This window comes from Schistocerca serialis, chromosome 12 (assembly GCF_023864345.2).
Source record: "Schistocerca serialis cubense isolate TAMUIC-IGC-003099 chromosome 12, iqSchSeri2.2, whole genome shotgun sequence".
NCBI classification, from domain to species: Eukaryota; Metazoa; Arthropoda; class Insecta; order Orthoptera; family Acrididae; genus Schistocerca; species Schistocerca serialis.
The window spans coordinates 146,301,479-146,319,512 of NC_064649.1; the positions used below are offsets into that span (position 1 = coordinate 146,301,479).

Genomic DNA, 18,034 nt, shown 5'->3' on the forward strand with positions numbered 1-18,034 from the left:
GTGGTCATGTATGAACACTTATCACATTTCAGTTGTATTTCACTAGCAAGTCCTACGTGCTTTATTATGGAGAGTTCCAGACCAATTTCACTACAATGAATACATCTCACACAGTTTGAAAAAATTTATTTGAGAACAGACATATCAAATATTTCATTCACATCCGATTCGCCCATAAAACATTAATAGTTTTCACTCATTGAACCAAGCTTCTTTTGTGAAGTATTTTCTTTCCCACTTTGACTGCTATGGGCAGGTGTACTTGAGAGGTTAGGTTCACTCACTTGGTTATCATCTTTATTGTTTACAGTAATAACACATACCTTTGGCTTTCCAAAGGCTCCTTTTCTTAAAAGCCTTCAGAGGATTTCTAATAACTTTACTTTTACTCATTATTATACTTCAACAAAACAGAGACTCAAGAAACAGAATTAATTACGAATATTTTCGAGATAACGACAGAGTAAATAAACATGAAACAATCGACAATCACACCAGCGATATATATTGAACCATCACAGGTTAGCCACAACACATACTTTATCTCACATCACTAAAATTTACCTGATGAACACGGACGTTAATAATACCATTTGACAGCAGTTTAACAGCGCCACAGTGGGTCACGCCCATGTAGAACACATTTCAAAAAAAATTTAAAAATAGTTGTAGTCTTCGGAATTGAATAAATTATACATCTATTAAAAGGTAATAGTCTGCAGATTCATAAAATGCAAAAAAGTAAAAATTGAACTTTTCATGATTTTGAGCCTTTCCGGAGCCCCTAAATGCACTGCAAACACTTCACTCCTAACAGTGGCTTCAACCTCATGGCAATGAGGTGATCTTTTGCCGGGTAGCTGGCCCCGTCGGGATACAGGGAAACGACAAGGCTGCCAGGGAGCATGTCAGGATGTTGCTGGCCATCAATGTCCCATCCCGTTACACACCACCATCTCGTTTTCTGACACATGCGTCCTGTGTTAGTGGGAGACTGAATGGTTGCAGGTGACAGAAAACAAACTGCTGTCGCTCAAATTGACCACAAAGGCGTGACGGACCGTGTCAGCCTCATCGCTGGAAGGAGGTTCTGCTTACCAGACTGCCCTTTAACGTATGCCTTCTCTGGCTGGAGGATCCACCAATCTGTGAAGTTTGTGGTGTGCCACTTTCAGTTCAGCATATTTTGGCAATGTGTGTCCTATGTACTGTTATTAGGGCAGCCCTCAGTCTCGATGGAGATCTGCCCACCATCCCTGGTGATACTGATTCCAGTGTTACAAGAGTGGTGACATTTTGTGAAATGTCAGGCCTCATCCCTAAATTGGTGGGGAAGGGAGGCAGACTTTAAAACATTGTAAACAGCTCCGCATGTGGGGACAGCCCTCATCCCCATCCACGAGATTAGCATGTTGACTTTTCATCAGGGCACTGATGACCATGATGTTGAATGCCCCTCACCTCAAATCATCATCATCATCATCATCATCATCAAAACCCCCATTGTGTAAGAACAGACTGGGCGGGGGCAGTGTAAATACTTGTTCCTTGAATTTCTGCACCTGTAGCAGAGCTTTCACATAGCTTTTCTTGCCACAGTAAATTAATTTGTCCAGATCAGGGTAATTTGATCACATCTCTTCTGCAGCTTGTGTAACATGTGTGCAAGGCAAGTGTCATAAACCATACTGGGTTAGTGAATATGAAGCCCTTTGGTTGCTTTAGCCATGCATCATCTGTCACTAGCAGCAAAACATTCTTTGTTCACATCATCTGGCCAACATAGCTTCACAGAGTTGTCATTCAAAAATTACAGTTATCGAGCTGTTTACTATCTTGAGAGCTTCACATGTTAGGAGGAACATTTCTCCAGACCTGTCAACTTTTAGAACACCAACAACAAATTTTGCAACATAACATCCACCCACATTGATGATTTCACCTGTGGACACCCAGACCTTTTGGTCAACAGCACTAATTCATATTTTGTTGACACTTCCTCATAGCACACAGATGAATAATTTTTTTCCCATGTAGATTCATCTGGAACTGGATTTCTTGTGTACTTCTCCAAGAACTGTTTGAGGTGTGGATTCTTCAGCTTCTCCAATGCAAAGTTGTAAGACTCCATTATCTCACAAAAGTCCTTGGAGAATGACTGCACAGTTGAAGACGGAGCTGTCTATCCAACTAACAGCAATTGTCTGTTGTCATTTTCATAACTTCTCGCTACTGTGTTTGATAGTATTACAGTGTCATTGCACATTAAAGTACTTTTCTCCGCTAACTTTAACTTCACACAGTTTACAAAATAATAGCCCTCCTTCCCTCCTCCCCCTCACCCCCCCCCCCCCCTCCCACCACCACCACCACCACCACCACCACCACCACCACCACCACCAGTGCTGAAGCACTTTGCACGTTGAACCAGACTCAGTTTGTATTCAGACAGAATAGTATGACCATGTGTGTGATGTTTATTACGTCAGAAGCTGCCTTTTTTGGTTTTGAGAGCATTTTGTTGACCCTGTGCAACAATGTTGGTGAACTGACTAGGGTGTTAATGCTGCTTGTATAGTAGTTCTAATAAATAAAGCTTATCACCTGTCATGTAGTCACTGAGCAACATTTTCATGTTTTTATTCCACTGTTGTTAAACATATGATAAGGCAAACATTGGCTGAAACATGACCCTACTGCTGAAGAAGATGTAAATATGACTTTATACGCACAATAAAAATACATTTTTTACACTACTGTATCTGGATTCATGCATAACTTGTTGCAAAATTCACCCTTAAGTTAAGGGAAAAAATATGACATGTCATTAATATACAGGCCATAGTTATCTCGTACCAAGACTTTATTTAATACAGTGTAGACTCATCAGGTTTCTGCTCAAATGAAAAAGTGCGTTTTTAAACTAGAGATACCTTTATTTAATGGAAAAATAAGGAAGAATTGTAGTAGGTCAGCATATACAGTGATTTGTATAGGAGAAGTACCCACAAGTGACATTCAAGGTAGAAGTAATATGAAAGGAAATGAGAAAAATCCACAACACTATACCAGTAGCATATGCTATTTAAAACTAAATGTAAAATAAACTTTTGTTGGAATGTATTTCTTATTTCTCAGTATCAGTATGATGATCTTGCACATGACAAAATCCAACATTCTACTGAATTATTTTCGCATAAAATGCTTATTATTGACTTTTTTCCAAATCCAGAGTCTCTTATCTGTGCAGTGTAGAATATTCCTGCAATGCTCTTTTGTTCCAAATAATTTGAATTGTGATCACAGGCTATTTGTTTGAACGGGCTTCTGTGTTGCAGGTCAAGGCAGACTGGATGGTGCCTTCTGTGACTTCACAGAAAAGGACAAGATGGACTTCCTGAGTCGAATCCATAAGGCAGGAGTTGTTAACATTGAGATGGAATCTCTCTCCTTCGCTGCCCTCACTCATCATGCCGGGATCAAGGCAGCGGTCATATGTGTCGCCCTCATGGACAGATTCAAGGGCGATCAGGTAAGTGTGGCGATTCGTTTGTGTCTGTAGATGCCTGGAATGTGGACTGACAGAAATGCCCAGACACCCACATTCACACGGGCACATTCCAATGCACACATCCACACGTGCGCAGGTGTGCATATGCAAGTGCACGTTTTGTTTATCTCCACCTACATCCCCTTTAAAATGTTTGCTATATTCAGGTTTTGGTGTCCCTCTATTTTTATGCGTTACATTTCCCACCATTACCAAACTGAAAGTTCCTCAGTGCCTCAAGATTTGTTCTATCAATATACCCATTCATTTAGTGAAGTTATTCTGTAAAACTCTTTTCTCCACAGTGCAATGCAGTACCTTTCATTAGTCACCCAATCTACTCTTACCCTTTTAATCTTGACAATTCTTCTGTAAGACTGGATGTGGAAAGCTCCTTTGTTATTCTTATTGGTACTGTTTTTCATCCACTTCTGTGCAAGATTACACTCCAAATGAATATTTTCAGCTAAGCTTTCATAGTAATATATGTTCAATGTTTTGTTCACATATTTCACTGTTTCTGAACTCCCCCACCCCACTCTCCCTCCCCACAGTCAGAATGTGTCTTTTACACTTTTACATTCAGGATCTGATTTCCTAGTCTAATTCCTCCATCATCACCTGATTTAATTCGACTAATCTACATTAATCTTGTTTTACTTTTGTTGATGTTCGCCCTGTGACCTCTTTTTCGAAGCATTATGCATTCTATTCATTAGATCTTTGATGTCCTGTACCATCTGTAAGAGAATTAAAATGTCATCAGGAAGCATGAATGTGTTTATTTCTTCTCCTTAACCTTAATTCATATTGTAAAAAAGTTATTAGTTTCCTTTCCTAACTGTTCTATTTGCATATTGAATAACATGGATACAACCCTACCTGTCCTTTCTGAACTGTTGCCTCCCTCCTTTGACTCTTGTAACCACAGCCTGGTTTCTGTACAAGTTGGAGATAACAATTGGCTGTCTGTATTTCGTCCTTGATTTTTCAGAATTTGAGAGTGCATTCCAGTCTCCATTGTCCAAAGTCATGTCTAAATCTACACACACACACACACACACACACACACACACACACACACGCACACACACACATAGGGTGCATGATGATATCTACTCTTTTTCATATTTAAAATATCAAAATGCAGTGTTCTAATGTTTTATTTTACACAGATGAAACCTTAATACCATAAGAGGATGACTTCCTTCTGGTCAGTATGATGTTGAGGTTCGTTAAACCAAGACCAGACTAGTAGCTTTGGCACAGTGCAGGAGATGGGTGGAAATACTGCTTTAAAATGATTGCAGAGAACATAATTAACGACCAAATGTCATCCCTTAGTTATTTTGACTGTAATGACTAATAAGAAAACTATATGAGAGATAAATCGAAAATTTTATAAATAAATAAAAAACTATGTCTCTGGTAGTGCTTCTTCATTGAAGCAGATGCTTGTTGCTGACAGATAGAACTTTCAACAAAGAACTAAGTGCAGACTTGAAATTTGTATAACAACATTGGTAATATGGTAGCCTGCTCATGGCAGAAATATATTGTATATTTGAGGATGTCTTTATAGACTTGACATCTTTGAGGATGTCTGCATTTAAACTGATATCATGTACATGATAGCTGTGTACCCAGTAGAAAAATTCATGGTGGGAGAGAACCTACATCTCCGTAAACAAACTTCTAAAGAAACTGAGACTACTGCACAATAGGTGTACAATAAAACATAGGACTTTATGTAGAGAGATGTTAAGTAAAACATGTTCAGCTGTCAAAAGGGAAATGAATGAGGACTTTAATGATGTCTGTAGCAGACACAGTGTTCAGACGTTTCTGGATGACACAGGAACAGAAGCTGAGGGTAACTAAGCAATAACAGAAATGCTGAACTATGCAATCAAATATTCCTTTGCAAAGGCAGATCTGAGAGTACTAATCCACTTCAAGTTTCACACAGTTGGAAACAATAGTGATACAGAAAACAGTATGTTGTGACTCGCTGATCTTTCAAAGTGCTGCCGCACAGTTACGCGCATCCTCTACGTGCGTTGCTGTCTGCCAGCCATGCAGCAGCAGCGCCACCTAAGTGGCCAGCCAGCCAGCGGCCACTAGAAGTGGACTCAGTTATGATTTGACTGTTAAAGGACACACGTCTTACTCTGTTTACTTGATCTGTGACTTTCATGTATTGGGTCATCCTTCAAATATATTTGTTCAACTTGAAGTTATAACACAGTATTAGTGGCATTGCGAAACAACTAAAAACACTAATAATGAACAGTGCCCTTAGGACTCGATGGAATCATTACCAATTCTATGCAGAATGTGAGGATGATTTAGCCCATCACCTGACCATAATATACTGTAAATCCCTCAAGCAAAAAACTGTGTGCTGTGGTTGGAAGAAAGCAGAGGTCACAAAGCTATAAGAAGTGACCCACAAAACTATGAGGCAGTATCATTGCTAGTCTTCTAATATAGAAACTTAGAACAAATTGGGATCACACATAACCAGAATGGATTCTGGAAACATCAGTTATGCAAAACATGAGCTTTTCTTACATGACATCGTGGATGCCATGGATCAAGGACATCAGGTGGATAGCGCTTCTTGATTTAAAAAAAGAATTTGTCTCAGTCTCACATCAATGCTCATTATTGTATAATGTAATGGAATATCAAATGATCTGCCTGGGTAGCTGAGTGCATTAAAGTACCCACTTTAGGGACACGCAGAAGCGCACTGAACCCAGATTGGATCCACCTTGCTGATTAATAGTGTCCCGGCCAGCCTGGCTGTGGTTTTTGCACATCCAGGTAGGTTAGTACTGGAGAGGTTCCCATATCCTGCCTGAGCTACACAACGTGCAATCACTTTGAAAAATGATTTCATGTTTGACCATTCAGTTACAGTGGACACAGACAGAAGGGGTACGTGGATTTCTCCCCAGAGGACGAGTTGGCAGTAGCTTCAAAATGTCTCTAGGAGTGGAAACCCCTTCTTAATAACAGGCATTACATGGTTCTGCTTGCTTCTCCGTGTAAATACTATACCAGTCCTCACTGGCTGGGTAAAGGGCATCAGAAAGGATGGAGGATGTAGAGCATCAAATCAAGTTTGTGATTGGATTGAAGATTTCTTGGAATGGAGGACAGCATGTTATCTTGGATTGAGTCTTTAACGGATGTAGAAGTAACTTAAGGATTTCCAGGGAAATTCGTTGAGGCCCTTGCCATTCACATTATATATAATGAACTGGCAGACAATATTAACACTAGCCTCAGAGTTTTTGCAGGTGCAGTTACCTATTGTGAAGTCGTTTATAATCTCCAGTCAGTTATTCATAAATGAAATCCAACTGGCACAAAAAATTAAGCCAAACAACCACGAAAAGTTTCAGGCATTTGTCTATTAGGTGCTTGCAAAACACAGAATGAACAACAGTTCCTTCAAGAAGATACTATTCCCTGATGAGGCATACTTTCTGTTGAAAGGCTTTGTGAACAAGCAAAACTGAAATATTTGGTGTTCAAAATACGTGAATCTAATCTTTGGAGAAGGCACTGCAGCTGCAACAAGTTACTGTGTAATATGACTTTCGGACTGAGGGCATAACTGTGATATACTACTTCAAATATGGTGCAAATGCATTAACAGTGAATGGTGAATGCCACTCCAACATGTTGACAGGCTTTATGGTGTGAATTGGGTTGTGTGACTGCTGAAGAGGTTTGGTTTCAATGAAGATGGTGCAACCTGTCCCACATCAACTGCAGCAATGGATTTGTTACGAGAGATTTCTCACGACAGTGAATTGGCTACCGAGCTCTTGTGACTTAGACACCGTTGTTTCTTTGCTTTTTTCCCACAAGTATTTAAAATCTTCTGTGCATAACAACAAACCGTGATTACTCACAGAACTACAAGGCTAAGATTAGGCATGGAGTTTCAGTATTTAAGGTGCAAGTATGCTGAAAAGTTACAGAAAATTTCATCAAAAGACTGAGACTATGTCTCCTTAGTTATGGAGGGCATTTAAGTAATATCATATTTCGTGCATAATCACAGGTAACTTACACTGAAATAATATGTAAATTACTTAATTACATCAGTAAATTTGTATTTTCTTATGCAGTCAAAATATGCTTTTTCTGTGGGACACCTTACGTATCCTACTAAAGTGACTACAACCCTGTGAAACAACCTGCAATACAGTATCATTTATTTATTGACACCAAAAGTACAAGTACTGGCAAACATTGATCCAAAGACAGTCATCCAAACAAACTCCAGTAGTAGATCCAAGATGGTTGTAGCCTAGAGTACAAGAACTGGCAGATTTCGGTGCAGCTAGTGAAGTGATGTGTGAAGCTCAGGCACGGGCCTAAGTAAGCCACCGTAGCTCAGATGAGCACCAGTTGGTGCACTGTGAGCATTGAAACATGCATTTGTGTCACTGACTCAATGCAGGGAAGCGGATGCAATTGCTGGTGCCCGATTCTGTAACAGACACTACGGACTAGCAGATGAGCCTCGATTACATAAAGTGGTGAGGTAGAAGATGGAAATAGTACAATGCTGTTTGCACAGTCACATGTTAACCACATGTACTTCAACTGGCAGCTGGCTGAGCAGTGGTAGGGGGGGGGGGGAGGGGGGGAAGATACCCAGCAATGTGGTAACATGTGGGAGTTACCTCACCTATGACTATATCAGTGAGTTGTGACAAGTATGAATCAACTGCTGTAGGTTCTTGAATGTAGCAGTTTGCAGGAGCATGAAAAAGATGGATCACATAGGCTCGGTTGTAGAGCAGGCAGTTAGCAGATATTGGTTCATTGAAAAGATAGTGGGGAAATGCAGTATACAATTGGGGATCTGCAAAGAAGGGCTGCACAGATGGTGACAGGTTTGTGTCACTCATGTGAGAATGGTATAGAAATTCTGTAAACCTTGAACTGGCAGACACTTGAAAATAGACATCAATTATCCTGTGAAAAGCTTACTTAAAAAAGTAGCAATAATTATCATTGAAGGAGGAATCTAGAATTGTACTACAGCCCCTATGCATGGCCCCTGTATGGACGTATGGACTGTGAAGACAAGATTGGAGGCCCCCCCCCCCCCCCCACACACACACACATTGATTTTTATGTATGTAGTTGGAAATAAAAATAAATAAATAAATGTTGTAGGTGCTGGCTCCAAAGGAAGTTCTTGACGAATGGCAGTTGCGACCACAGAAGCTGGTGACCTGCTTCATCAAGAAATACCTGACAATGAAGGGTCGGCTGTCACTCGAGGGGTTTGGAGGGTCCATATGTGTGAAGAGCCCCCGCCGCTTCAAGCTGGTGCAGCAGGAGTCTGAGAATTACGACTAGTTGCTGTCAGTCGATCAGAGTCCCATCTGTGGCTGCAGCACAAAACACGTGGCGCAGGAATCTTCCTCCGCTTCTGGAATGACTCGACGGGGCTACATTCTGGATCGGAGGGGATAACATTCCGGCTGCAGCTGAATTCTTGCAGGACTGACATCAGAGAAAAAAATAAAAGTAAAAATAAAAATAAAAATGCAGCATCCTTTTTGTGGATGTTTTGCTTTTTAATTCCAAAGATTTATGTTCATTCGATAGTGGCGTATTTTATTTTCTTGAAACTGGACAGAGACCAGTAAGTGAAGTGTGAGCCTTAATCTTGTGGTCACATGTGCTGTTAGGCTTAGGGAAAAATGTTTGTGTTTGTTTGTAGCGGTCATCTGACTTATTTATATGCCATTGTTTAATGTATAGTGTAGACTGTAGGATAACTATAAAAAATGTGAGACAAGTAAGATGTTAATGCTTTCCTTTAAAAGGCTGTGTTTCAAAACTGGGTGATTGTTTTAGACTAGTTCATAATTTCACTTTTTATACTGTTATCTGCATGGTGTACAGTAGTTCGTATATTACTGTCACCGTGTGTTCAGTGCGAGATGAGCTACAGCATTCCCACTCATTTATATGAGGAGTTTCATAAGTTGGTGTTAAATAAAGTTGTTTGTTGTTTGTCATATGTTGTTGTAAAGTAGTTTTTGCAAGCTAGATGCTTATAGGGTTTACACTTCTTGTTAAAACTGGAGAGTATTAATGTTACAATAGGTAACAAAAAAACTGTGGCTCATGAGATGTCTGTGTGTGCTCTGGTGTATGCAATTTCTCTGGATGACATTATATAAAACTGCCATATACATGCAGAGATGTACTAAATGCCTTAAATCTGCTCACTGGTGCACAATAAGCCCAGGGTCAATTGCCAGAGTGATCAAAAAATAAATCTTTTGTTTTTATCAACCCCAGTTGTTCTAATGGTTTCTAATTGTACAGCATTTTTATACGTGCAAGTGCATTATTTAGAGACTGAAAAAATGTATTTATTAGATTTGTTCGAAATGTGTAAATTTTGTGTCATGGAGGATGTAAATAGACAGTTTCAGTATTTAAACCTGTGAAGAAATAGAAAGAAAGAAATTAGTTATTTGTACTTAGTGACACGAACATGCTGCTTGGTTGATAGTCCACTTGTGTCTTGAATTAATAAGCTCCTTTTTGTAAATGGCAATTACCAGAATGTACGGGAAAAAACAAATTTCTTTGAAATCTAAAGAAAATATTGTCTCCATTTATCATTTCTGTTTGTAGTTTACAGCTCTGTGTCAGAAGTAATTGAAAATATGCATATCCTAAAAAAATGTGAGTCCTGTCCTCTGATTTCATTTGCTCTCAGCTGCAGCACATATTAGGAAAAGTACCTCCATTTTCCAAACATGCTTTCTGCTACTCTAGAGATGTATCAGTTAAATTACTGCCCATAAAACAGCTTAAGACCATGTTTGAGAATCTTGTGGACACAATTTTCAATTTTGTCACTATTCTGACATTTTGGGACTATTAGTAGGTACTCAGATACGAACAGATAAAACTAGTTGCGATAGTGGTGAACACGTGAAATAAGAAACACGACCTCCAAGTATTACTTAGGTTGGTGTTTACCTATAGAAAAATATGATTTTATTTTGTTCCACCTAAGTACAAATGTGCATAGGTGTTGCCAGATTCCAATTTTGTTTACTTACAAGAGAATATCACCAATTTGACCTCATATTTTAGAGAGAAAAAAAGCACACTTGCAAGGTATCAGCCCATTGGTTGATTCCACATGAAAATTAGGCCCTTAATTTGTATAGCACTCAGTTACGACCTGACTGTGCAGCTTTTAAAGATTCATGCACACCCGTTGTTTCACACTCATTTGGTCTCACTGCAACCATACAATGCCCAAGAGTGAAGTACTACACAGTGGACTGACAGCAAGACTCACACTTTAGCACTCTGAACAAAGCACACATCAATGTCACAACAGTATTTCATTGGATGTTGAAAGTGCTCTGATTGGTCACTGTGCAACTGCTTCCATACCAAACCTACTGAAAGACCTGCACAATACTGGTGCACATAACTACCTGTAAAGCAGAGACTACATTTGAAGAAACTTGTTACGCTGGTCATAGTTAACATCAATGCAGAGTTGTTGGTAAACCTACGGACGAAATCTTCAATATGCGAAAGCTACATACATCCAGTGGGTGAAAATATCTTGTTCCACACAGTGGTAATGTCAGTACAGAAACTGCAGTATCTTTAGTTCAGTGCTCTTAATTCATTGCTGTACTACTGTAATTTGTTCATTGCCATTACGAATGCAAACCTCTTAACTCACTCCACTGTACAGTACTTGAGCATTAAGTAGCTGCAGGTCAGCTGCTTACAATCGAAATTATGGCCCAAATTTTTCCATGGGCCTGATTGCTGGGGCAGATATCTTGCAGGTGTGTTTTCTTTCTTGCCAAAATATGAGGCAAAGTTGCTGTTGTTCCCTTGTAAGCAGAGGAAAATTATGGCATTTATTTGATTCAACCAGACTTTGACTTATGATTAAGTGGAATTATTGTTTTATGAAAGTAACAAAACTACAGTCACCTGAGCACAATGTATTTTGCTGTCAATTTCTCTTCAGCTGCCCCAGTGATATTGATTAAATTATATTGTCTGATACCCCTCACCCCTTTTAAAAATTGTTTCATTATGTCATTACGTTCATGTTTATAGTCTATTGATCCACTCGTTTCATTGTTCCAGCAACAGTAAAGAACATTTCACCTCCACACTTGTTTCCACATTGCAAACCAAGAGTCGAAAGAATCTTGCCCCATTTCAAAAACGTTGTATTGCTCAGTGTAATCTATTATTTATCATGGGGGCATCTAAAGATAGCACAAAAACTATAAAAATGAGAACTGAAAGAGGAAAGTATAGTTTTGTAAATGCCATTATTTAAATTACATCCAAACATAAGATTAGCAAGTTTACAGCTTTGATTACATTTGTTATTTTTTGTGATCAAGAATAGCTATTACTAATATTATAAAATGTGTACATGCTTTCGACTAAGAGCCTGTCTGTGATCCAAAACAAAGGAATTTTTTGCAGTTGGGTTTTTTAATTTGCTACACATAATATGAAATAAAAGTTGAGTTGAATGTGATATATTTCTTACAGTATAATACAGAATTCACAAGAATCTGATGTCCATATGGAATAGCTTTGCATTGAGGAATATCCCCAGCCAAAACTTCCGAGGGACCATGTTTCATGTGTCACATATCATTTGTAATATGTCTTTCACGAAATAGTTTTTATTGAAAGTGAATGTGAACTTACATGAAAGATGCATGTAATTTTCAGCATTATTTTTAAAGAAATACGTCCATATAACGCTTGTAATTTAATATATACTTTCTCCTTTTGGGTCCATGTCTTTCAACTATATGGCTGTTGGATTTTCTTCTGTGGAAGGTACACAGGGTCTGGAATTCAGGCATGTTATATTATCAATCATATCTGCAGTAGAAAATCACAAACTTAGATGATGAGAACTAATTATTGTGTATAAGCCTAACAGACAAATGTGGGTGATAAGAAGTCTTCCTGGTTTTACATTACAGAAAAGCTTTTGAAAGCACGGAATATTTGATTCCAAATGTGTCTGCTTTCAGGGATGGTAAACTGTTTTCATTCTAGTCATTAAGAGAGAGCTAATCCTTCACTTAACATGCTGTATTGCCTTGCCTTGCAGTGAAATACTAAAAATTTTGGTAACTGTAGCCTGTTACATTGGTAGTGGAAAAATTATGTTCCAACTCTTTGCCCTTTCTAACTACATAAAGTCTGTTACTTGGTGAACATTCTACAGTGTTCAGTTTCATGATCACCATTGGCAAAATTTTTGATTCATAAAACCTTTTCCCCATGACACTTCCTTGGATCTATGTACACTTGATTTCCATTCACTGTTTCTTATTCATTTATGTTTACCATTTTTTGTGGTTTCTGTTGTAATTCATTTTACCTGCCTATTTCTGACAATAGTTTATGCACTGTGTGAAACAGGAAGGGGAAGTAGAAAATTAAATGAGGGTGGGAACATGTCTTACCTTATACAAGGATGATTACATGAATTAAATATTCATATGAAGTTTATGCTTGTGTGATAAAACTTGTTCACAGTTTCATAAATTGTTCCACGTGAAAGCGAGTCAAACAATAGTAATACGAATCGGAGGAGTTGGTTAGTTAAGTCAGTCACAAGAAAGATTAATTTTAATTTCTCCAGAGTAATGAATATTTCTGCACATTAAAACGTAGCCCATGATGCAAAATTCTTAAATTTGGATAGGATATTTTCTCAGGTGATAGGACTAGTGATTCATTACATCCACTTCCAGTTTTGCTTGGTGTACATAAAATTTTCAAATGCAGAGGGGGAAAGCCCTGAACAGCACAACCCAAGTATAACCAAAAACTGTTCATCCTACTTGCCCTCATGCAGATGTGCATTAGAGACCCAAAGTTCACAGAACTATTCACTCAGCAGTGAGCACATATTGGAAATAAATTTGGATGAAAAACATTAAATTCTGACGAGAAAACACATTTTCCCAGGAAGAAGTAGGCAACAAAATTATGCAGTGTTTTTCATCACTCCTTTGGAAATAATTTACATGGAGCAATTTAAAAGTGATGGTGGTGATTTGTCAGTATGTATTTATATTTTAACATAGGAAGTAGAACTAGTGACAAGCTGAATTCTGTGAATTTCACACCACTTTGTCATCCCATCTCCCTCCTTAATCCATTTATTGTGGCTGTAGAAAATACATACTGATAAGCTCATTTATTTGGGTGAAATGGAGTCCATGTTGGGACAGTTGAGGTTTGTGCACATGGAATGTGGCCAGCTGTTTTGTTTAGAGCTGTTGCTATATCAGGTTTGGTGGGTATGGATTTAAAAGGAACTGGTGATAAATTTCTTTAAAGGTGCACAGGTAGGCTGCTGAAAATTACACTAACTTCACACTATTTTTTCTACGTAGGGCTGAACACTGAGAGGAGATTCTTGGCAGTGAGGGAGCAAGCAAAAGGATAAAATGAAATCTCTGACACAGAAACAAATGATAAAAGCTTTTGCATCCACGTTCCAACATTCTATGAACTAACTTCCACAAAGCTATGATGATAAAATGAAATCTCTGACACAGAAACAAATGATAAAAGCTTTTGCATCCATGTTCCAACATTCTATGAACTAACTTCCACAAAGCTATGATGACTTATAACATATTCCATATTTTTTTGTAATCCAACAGACGGTAAAATGTGGCTACAGAAGTTTTTTGATTTGTTTGTTATAAGAAAGGGTATGTTTCTTGACAAATTAGTTTGGTCTCTTCAGCGTATTCCTGATGTGAATAATTGCTTGTGTTGTGCTAAGTTCTCAGCAGTATCCGATAAAGATTAAATCCGAAGGAGAAATGGAGGGTAATCTCTCTGTAAATTAGGTAATTACAACTTTGGACAGTTGATGTTAAGCATGAAGTATTACAACCTGAGATGAGAATACATATGTTTCAAAAGACTTGGGTTCGTTATACATGTATTCCCCTTAGTGACAGTCAGAACATACTCTAAATGAAACAGTACTGGATTATTGTGAGGATCCAAATACAAAGTAAATAAATTTCCACTCTGTAACATATCTTTAGGAGGAAAAAATAACAAATCAATGATTTTTAAAATGAAGAGCCTATTTTAGTAATTACAAAGGCTAAATGTTGATTGAAACTCTGATAAGTATTTCTTAAAACACACAGTAAATTAAATTGTCTTTTCAGTCCAAAAAATACCAATGGAAGCAGCTTTTGATGTAATATTTCTCTGTGTGGAAGTACATTTGTATGGGCATAATTTAAAAAGAAGACATTTATAGACAACGACATATCTACTAGACACTTTAGTATGAGAGCTGATTGTATGATACTAGAGTATATGATTTTTGTACCCAACATACACTTTTGTTAGCACACACAAGTTTTTTGTGTCTCTAAGAAAAAAAAGTATTAATGGCTATTTAAAAATAGTGCAGGCTGCCTTAAATTTAATAAGCAGGCAATTAAAGGAGTAAAATGTGAGCATAACAGTTCTGTTGGAGCATACTGACTACATTGGTTTCAGGTGTGAAATAAAGAGATTATGCTTTGGAGCTGTGACATTGCACAGGTAGTAAATAGGATTAAAAGGCAGAGTTCATTAATGGAAACTCAACCGAAAGTCATGAGAGTACTCATTCAGCCACATATAAGTGCATGATCATAGAGGAGACTTAAATTCAAAAACTCTGTGGATGATTCTTAAAAAATATTGCCAGTTTCAATTTGTTTTGAGTTAACAGGTAGAGAAATGTGGAGATCCAAATTCTGCACGATGCTATGCAACATGTGCTGTTTTTGAACATTGCCATCGTTGGATTTTCAAGACTAAAGAAACTGGAAGAGAAAAACTTGTGCTGTCACTTATGAGCAAACCGACAATAAGAATTCTGTAATATCCCAATACTCCAGCAACTATACAGTGCCCAATCCTTTTGTCTCAGAACCGCACAACCGAGACAATGAGGACATGGAAAAACTACAGTCATAACTTGATTAAATCTATGATACTTTGCATGTACGGTCCGTGCATACTTCACGATGCAATAATCTTCTGGAGGAGAAAACTCACTGAAATCTCTTCTGATGCCATTTACTACTTTAACTGAGAGCTGATTAGCATTAATCTCAGCATGGCAATAACCACACACAGTCACCCAGTTTATTCAAATTTATGTTTCATGTATTGTCACTCTGCTTTTTCTACTTTATCACTTAACTGCAAACATCAAGAGTTTTGAGCAATTAGTGTCAAATGCACCTGACTGTATGCCACATACATTTTGAGGCACAATGTTTCATCTTGAGGTATGTATTTTGCATATTCTGATCTTCTGGCTGTTCTCGTGATATCGTTGCAGTTTGAAGGGGAACTTTGAACTACTTATGTGAGGAAATGAAATGAACACTGCACGTTTTAACATTTCACACCAATTGTGATGTTAATACTTTGTTTTCTCTTGCTAAGTGGTCACATTTATGTAATTGCAGTAGTTGTGTAGTAGTGGAAAAGTGATTACAATGGCACCTCAGTTTATTCAGAGTATAATTTATCATAAATCCATGTAATCTGAAAAAACTGGAATAACTTGGACAAAATGTGACCATATATTAAAAAATGTGTGTACAATCATTTATATACAGCATGATCATGTAGGCTATTCAGCAGTATTAGTGTGACCAAAGTTGCCATTCCAAACAGAATGTTATTGTGTCCAGCCATGTCTTCACAGTGAGTGCCAACTTCATCAACTACTCCATAATCACTATTGTCTTTGTCAGCAGAGGAACAAGTGGGGTAATTTCATAATCAGAAATCATCATTTTGATACATAAATCTTCAATTTATTCTCACTTATTCTGTCAAAACCCTACTGCTGAATTTCCAGTGCCAAATTCAATTGCAACATTTTCCAACAATTCTCATTTATCGATCTTATGCAGTGCATCAAATTTTTTTTGTTCATGGACACAACCACCTTCTTTCTCTCTGATGACATTTTAAACTCGTAACTAATGAGGTCGTTACAATGCTGTATAACACTATGTTAGCTGACACACTTGTACAATATTGTCTTACATATTGACTTCAGGTCTAAACTTAGGAACAACTAACTCCATTTTATTTTCTGTATTTCTTGTACTCTATTTTTGCAGTAAAGCATCCTCTGAATGCAGGTAATCAAGCACCTGATTTTCTCCTGCCTGTTTCTAGATTTATCACTGGATAGCTGGCACATCAGACACATGTGACACTCAGTTTTCTCTCATATTTGTATAGTACCCGGCATCAGTAGCTATTTCACTTGTGCTTTCCTATACTTACTATCTTGTAACTCCTCTTCTCCCACAGCTATTCTTTAAATTCTCACATACTGTTACTGAGTCTTCTGTTACTCTTGCCTGTTAAAAGCATAGTTAAAGATGAAAACCCAATATACTTTCTAAATGTGCTACTTCAATTTAATTAAGCTGTAAGCTGCTTATGTGTGGTAGAAACTATCCCATGAGATAAATTAAAGCAGAACATTCACTTCACGATTGGTGTATGTTTCTTGACGCTATAATTACATTCTGTACTTTAGATAAGTGCTGATACATAGTGCCCAAAATACATCATATCTGGCTCTTCACAACATAAGGAGAGTCTTGTACCAAACATCGTCATTGTACGTTGGATGGTGATGTGACTCACTTGGCATCGGGATGTAAACTGAGATGTTACATGAACAAAACAGATACATTGACAAAGAATACATGAAGTGCTGTCAGTAAAAAACAATTCCATCTCACTATAGGCCACACATTATGCACATCTTTTGTGCTTATTGCATTTTGTAAGTTCCTGAACCCAATTCCCTTGTCTATTTTTCACTTATAAAATAGAAACTTTTTTACTCAGAATAGTTATTTTTAATTTGTGTTCTTTCTCTCTCTTCACAATTTCCTTCACAGTGTTACTAGTTTAAATCTTATTTGCCTTTTTTCTATCAAGATTGAATACTTCGCAGTGACCTGCGACACCATACAAGATTTCCTTTTGAGACTACGGTAGCTTATCTGGAGTTTAAAAGTGTCAACAGTTCTTTTGCCACTGTCAAGAGATCTCTTCCTTTCATAGGCAATGTTCAAAATAATGAGTACTAGAGCCTGTACAATGTCATAGCTTGTGCCTGCTGTGTGTTATCAGATTACACTACAGTCCCTTGGCTCCAACTTGAGACTTTCACTGGCAAAGGTCCTTGAAAGGTTACTCTGTACTTGATTAAGAAACTTATTCACTTTCATAGCATAAAACTGGCAGCAGAGTTAGTTAAAATTTGGCATATGAACAATTATTGTCTTCTAGAGTGTAGTTGTATGTGTAATTTTCATGATCTTTTTCCATATC

The 18,034-nt window shown here is 37.8% G+C and overlaps 1 protein-coding gene across 3 annotated transcripts in view; it reads left to right on the plus strand.

The window, feature by feature from the left end:
* The window catches only part of LOC126428321 (uridine phosphorylase 1), a 476,800-nt gene extending 466,908 nt beyond the window's left edge, over nucleotides 1-9,892 (plus strand). For all 3 annotated transcript variants that reach the window (XM_050090260.1, XM_050090258.1, XM_050090259.1), the window contains exons 6-7: nucleotides 3,339-3,532; nucleotides 8,759-9,892. In XM_050090260.1, the coding sequence (XP_049946217.1) occupies nucleotides 3,339-3,532; nucleotides 8,759-8,944 (380 nt within the window). In that variant the 3' untranslated portion in view covers nucleotides 8,945-9,892. The remainder of the gene's footprint in view (nucleotides 1-3,338; nucleotides 3,533-8,758) is intronic.
* Nucleotides 9,893-18,034: the final 8,142 nt, after the last annotated feature.